A 6,240-nucleotide genomic window follows, 5' to 3' on the forward strand; every position below is an offset into this window, starting at 1 on the left:
TCTTGTACAGCAATTAACCACTAGGAAGAATATATGCAGTGTGTTAATTATTGAAACTGTCCTACTGATTTGATTTGCAACTGTCTCATTGCTATTTATCAATAAAATTATGGGAAAAAAATAAAAACAAAAAAATAATAAAGTAGTTGCTTGGTTCAATCTGCAGTACCACATGCAGTGCCAGCCCCACCCCCAGAGGGGGCTGAGCCAGCAACAAAATAAAAATAAAATAAAATAAAAAATACTAATAATCAATAAAGTAGTTGCTCGGAGCATAAGATATGGGCAGCAAAATTTCTCCTATCACTATGAGCACAAATCTTCCCCTTTAATAAGTTAAGGTACTCTAACAGTGTAGCTGAGTGGCATCCCCTTCTCCCTGCTGCCTTCTCCTTTCATCCATCCCATTTCCTTTTTCCCTTTGAACAATTTCTTCCCATTTCACAATATGTACTGTACATTTTTGCACTTATTTAGTCTCTCAGTTTCTCACACCAGGGAGACAACAGGATGCTTACGCGTGCGAGTTGGGCCTATTTCACTTACGAGTCTGGTCTCAAGTTGCATCAATGTACCTACAAAAGTCTTGAGCTTATCCCTCTTTATGGCAGAGTAGTGCTCCACTGTATTTTTTTTCCACTGTATATTTTAAACCCACATCTTTTTATCCCCTCCTCTGTTGATGAGCATCTGGGCTGTTTCCATAATTCAGCTATGAAATTTGTGCCGCTACAAACACGGGTACACACACATCACTGTGGTATGATGTTTCTAATCCTTCTGGGAAGATACCCAGGAGGAGAACAGCTGGGCTGAATGGGACCGCTAAGCCTAGTGCTTTGAGGACTCTGCACGCTGATCTCCACATTGGCTGCGCCAGTCTGCACTCCCACCCATGGGGAGAAGGGCTCCTTTTTCCTCCTGCCCTGCTGGCATTGTTATTGGTTCACCTTTGGTGACAGCCATTCTCTCTGAGGTAAGCTGCAATCTCAGTGTTGTTTAACAGTGCTAGAGCAGTGGGCAGGGGTGATGCAGCCCGAACACGTACGGAGAGCAAATAAAGAAAATAAAAATAAATTAAGCAAATTTGCACTTCAACAAAACTGGTAAAAGAACAAAGCGAACCAAAAGAACAACTGAAAACCGAGCCCCAAGTTCCCCTGATGGTGCCTGGGCTGCGTGGGCTGTGCTCTCGTGGAGGGCTGGCCCACCTGCAGACCGGGCTGCCTGAGAAGGGCGTGGCCCGGTAGCACCCTGCTGGGGCCTGCTTGCTGTCCTCACCGTGCGACACCCTGTGCCATGTTGTAATGCAGCACAGAGGCCCCAGGGACACCATGCAGATGCCAGAACCACGTGCTGGGACTTTCTCAGCGCTTCCAGACCCGTGAGCCAGAAAACCAGTTTTATAAATCACCCAGTCTTACTTACTTTGTTATAGCAACACAAAGTGGGCTAAGCCCACACTCAGTCCTTTCCTGGTATGCCAAGCCAGGTTCTTTTCCCAGCCCAAGGCTGGCAAGAGGTGCTGTCAGAGGACCAGGGACCGCAGGATCCAGGAGCTGCACATCACCCTCCACTCAGCCACAGCCGAGAGTGCAGCTCTTCAACCTGTGCAACCCATGCCTACCCGTGCATCCTGCTGTGAGTTCGTGCTCAAAGCCCTTTCCTGGAAATACAGCTCCACATCCAGGGAAGGATGTTCACCTTGACTGCGCATTTCATGGGTGCCACTGACACACCCTGGGCTCCCTGACCTGCTCACGGGCGCACTGCAAGCTCAGCCACGGAGCATGCCAAGGCCCAGCATGGACTCCGCTCTTGCAGAGTGAGTCTCCTACACAGGGCCCAGCTGTGCCACCTCCCCGCCCACATCTGCACACAGCCTGCACTGAGGGGCCCTCCTCCAGAATCCTGCTCTCTGCCTGCTAGCAAGGGTTCTCACCACAGGATGCAGGAGGAGGTGGCCAGACCCTCGCCCCACCGCGTTTGTGGACAGCAAAGCCCCCATCTCAACCAGACCTCTCAGGAGGGCAGCACCGTGGAACCCCGGCCAGCCAGCAACCACTTCCTGACCTCTGAGCAGAATCAAATCTTCCAAAGCGTATGAACGTGCCTCGCCACGGTGAAGTTGACTTCAGGAGCACACGTTCACTGTGCTTTTCTCCTCAGCTGACCTCCCCGCACCAAAGTCTCTAACTGCTAAAAACACACTCATCCAGGTGTTTAGCAACATGCATTTTTTAAAATTAAGTAAGCTGAGGAACTGGACAGGCCAACAGGAATGTAAAATGTGCGTTAGGTACCTGAAAAACTCCATGAAAGAGAATCCACAGCCGTGCTGCTCTGCGATCCCCGCACAGACGACGTTCGCAGATGCGCCAATCAGCGTCCCATTACCTAGAATCAGAATTTTAAAATGAAAGTGAAATCTCAGCATCTCTCGGAGCGACTCGGTTCCTTAGCTCTGTAATGTCTGGATCGCCTGCGGGCTTTGATTGGTGACTACGTCACAGGCACACCGAAGCAACTGCTTTGCAGCTATCTGGCAAGCAGAAAATAAATCCTCTGTCTGTAAATAGCACGATTTCCTCACGAATAAGACGACAGCTGCCTTTGTGAAGGAAAGAAGGAGACGCCATGGAGAAAGGGCAAGCCGCTGTGGCATCAGGTGGCAGGCGCTTCGCAGGGAAGGGCAAGCACGGCCAGCGCCGGAGGAGGGACACGCGCGCAGCAGCAGCGGACCCAAAAAACTCCACCAAGAAGCTACTAGAATTAATACAGAAATTCAGTAGCATAGCAGGTTATAAAGTCAATACCCAAAAGTCAATAGCATTCCTCTACACAGACAACAAACACACTGAGAGGGAAATTATAGAAACAATACCTTTTACAATAGCACCAAGGAAAATGAAATACCTTGGAATTAACCTAACTAAAGAAGTCAAAGATCTTTTCAAGGAAAATTACAGTACTCTTAAAAAAGAGATCCTAGAGGATTTCAGAAAATGGAAAGATATCCCATGCTCCTGGATAGGAAGAACCAACATTGTGAAGATGGCCATACTCCCAAAATTGCTGTATAGATTTAACGCAATCCCTATCAGACTACCACCGACATATCTCACAGACATAGAGAAATCATTCCTAAAATTTATCTGGAACCGGAAAAGACCTAGAATAGCAAGGGCAATTCTGGGCAATAAAGAGAAGGCAGGTGGCATTACTATTCCTGACTTGAAATTATACTACAAGGCTACTGTGATAAAATCAGCATGGTATTGGCATCAAAATAGAAGGATCAATGGAATAGATTAGAAGACACTGAATCCCCTATGAACACACTCAACCATCTTATCTTTGACAAAGGGGCTAAACATACTCACTGGAAGAAAGACAGCCTCTTTAACAAATGGTGCTGGAAAAACTGGCTCTCTACATGCCGAAAACTCAAACTTGACCCGTGTCTATCACCATGTACTAAACTAAAGTCAAAATGGATTAAAGATCTAAACATTAAAGCAGAGACACTAAATCTCCTGGAAGAGAAAGTAGGTGGAACTCTTGAGGACATAGGGGTAGGCAAAGAGTTCATGGACAGAAATCAAAGCGGACTGAAATCTCAGCGCGGAACCACCCTCCTGCGGACTCCTGGCCCAGGTGCCCGTGAGAACTCTTTTAAGGAATATAGAAATAGAAGAAAACAGACGAAGCAGTTGTGCTCCTTGACTCTGTCGCCAAAGCCACCTCCTTCCCAGAAAATGTTGCCACGAGCAAGCGTTTCCAACCACGCGGATGGTGTGAGCTCACCGCTGGCACACGCACATAGCCCAGCCGCACACGGGGACCGAGCCAGGGTCACGCACACGGGAGCGAGCGGCCCAGGAAGGGCCATGTGCCTGGGTGAGCCCGTGGGTCTTTCTCTCGCTCCAAGCTGCCCTGATCAGTGTTGGAGGGCGGGCACAGGCCCAGGATCAGTCCCGCCCGCTGCGCATAGCTCTCCTTGGAGAGAGCTTGTGGAGGGTAAGGAGAAGATCCGGCACCGAAACCTTTCCATGGGGAAGAACTCTACGGAAGAAGGGCTCCCAACAGCCTCTCCTTGCGCCTCGGTGGGCAGGAGGAGGAGTCAGCAGTCCCGTGCTTGCAGCGCGGGCACATCGGAGGCGCAACCGAGAGGGCTGTGGGGGCGGGGCTGCGTCAGCGCCTGGCAGGCAAGCCCTGAGCAGACGTGCTGGGAGCAGGCAACCAGCTGATCCTGCAGAGAGAAAGCTAGAGGTGGATTCCAAGACCTCCAAGCGTCACATGTTCTAAGTGTCCTAAGGAGCCAACCGCCGGTCATTTCTGTTGTATTAATGAAGCCTCGCGGTTGTAAGGCAAGAAGGTGCACAGCAGAGTGCGCACTAACGCAGAGAAGTCCTTCTGGTGAGGGCGGGCCAGAGAGGAGCCGCCCGCAGGGGCTGCTGCGGGGCTCCCGACGCGGTGACCCTCCCGCTCCGAGCACTCCAGCACCACCACCACACGCCCCGCAGCCCCAACCTGCTCCGCGGGCCACCCTGAGCATCTCTGCTACATGACAGGGGCCACAGGAACGGCCAGGGCCACATCCCGCCTGAGATTGCTCTGAAGAGCAGAGCAGTCCTTACCAGAAGCCCCGCCCTCTACGCAGAACACTGGCCTTCAGCCCTGCCTGTCATCAGCAGGGGGTCAGAGGTAAGGAGTGGGCTATGTCACATGCAGTGAGTTCAGGGACATCCTTCCTTGGAATCCGCAGGGTGTGGGTGGAGCCTACACAGGTAAGGAAGACGACTGCACTGTGAAGTAAGCGGCTTTTGCAGTGCAGATGCTGCTTGACTCAAGCTGGCGTTGCGGCCCAGCAAGCCTATGCTAAGTTAAAAACACTCTAAGTGTAAGCTGCGGTGAATACACTAGCCTGGACCTTCCTATCACAGCAACCCGGCAACTGTAGAGCCTCAGCTGTCTCCTCTAGGGATCATGTGCCAACTGAGCCTGCGACCCCAGGCCACTGCCCTGCCTCAGGGGCCAGGCGGAGGCCAGGCAGAAAGCAGAGCTTGCAGTCCAGTGTGGCTCGCTCTTGCACCACCATAAGGTCATAAAGTGTGAGCCAACCGTGCGAAGTTGGGTGTCTGTCATAGCCGTCATGACGCTAGCCAGGCCTCAATGCCACCTCAGGTCGCCGGGTTCCAGGAGGCAGAGGAAAAGGCACCTTCGGTGCTGCTATTCCAGCTCAGATTCCCTCCCGGACTCCGGTAACATCCGGGCAGGCGGGCTTGGGCCGCCAACGAGCTGCTGCTGTCTGTCTTGGCTCATCCAGGTCATGTGGGTGGAAACGTGTCTACAGAGCAGAAGCAACATGACCAGTGTCCAAAATGAGTCCCTGCCCTATTGTGGTGGACACTGCAAACAAAGACTCTCTGGTCTCATTTCCTGAGGCCACCAGGAATAGGACCGAAAGGCCACCTCTTGGGCCAGGCTGCTGGATGCCTACAGGCCATGTATCCCTGTGGCTGGGAGGTGGTCTCCGTTGTCCTGGTTCAGAGTGCTTGTGCCACTTCCTCTAACAGTCTTTCCTGCCCCAGGCTGGCAGATGCCAGAAGCCCTCAAGTGCAGCCTTGGGTCTGCCTCAGCTTCCCAGGAGGTCAAGTAACAGATGTGTCCGAAGACGTTCTTGACTTACATTTGGCTTTCTTCATATAAGAGAAAACATGAGATATTTAAGCCTGCGTATCTGATTCATTTCACCAAACGCGATCCCAAGGGCATCCATTTCCTGTTAGCGACTCCAGTTTATCCTTCTCCATAGCAAAGTAGTACCTCTTCCTATGTAAATACCACATTCTGTGTGACCGTGTATCTGCTGATGGGCGTGCAGCCTGCTTGTGAGGGTTAACCATTACACATGGGTGCGGCAGGGCACTGCTATGACATCTCTACCACTCTGGGGAAGACGCCCGGAGGGGACAGCTAGGCCAAATGGGATTCTAGTTTTAATATTTTGACCAATCTGCTTCTGATTTTCACAGTGGTTATACTAGCCTACATTCCCAGCAGCAATGGGAAAGCAGCAAAAAAAATAAGCTGCCAGGTGTGGTGGTGCCTATAATTTCTGCACTCAGGAGGCTGAAGCAGGAGGATCACCACAAGCTCGAGGTCAGTCTGGGCTATACAGTGGGCTCAAAGCCAGTCTGCATGGCATATGTATCAAGACCCTGTCATGAAGAGAGA

The 6,240-nt window shown here is 51.4% G+C and overlaps 1 protein-coding gene across 1 annotated transcript in view; it reads right to left on the minus strand.

The window, feature by feature from the left end:
* Positions 1-6,240, minus strand: part of Oca2 (OCA2 melanosomal transmembrane protein) — a 276,342-nt gene that overhangs the window by 106,527 nt on the left and 163,575 nt on the right. The window contains exon 24 of the mRNA XM_012517636.2: positions 2,304-2,397. Coding sequence (XP_012373090.1) covers positions 2,304-2,397 — 94 coding nt within the window. The remainder of the gene's footprint in view (positions 1-2,303; positions 2,398-6,240) is intronic.

This window comes from Octodon degus, unplaced genomic scaffold (genome assembly GCF_000260255.1).
Source record: "Octodon degus isolate 3935 unplaced genomic scaffold, OctDeg1.0 scaffold00199, whole genome shotgun sequence".
NCBI lineage: Eukaryota > Metazoa > Chordata > Mammalia > Rodentia > Octodontidae > Octodon > Octodon degus.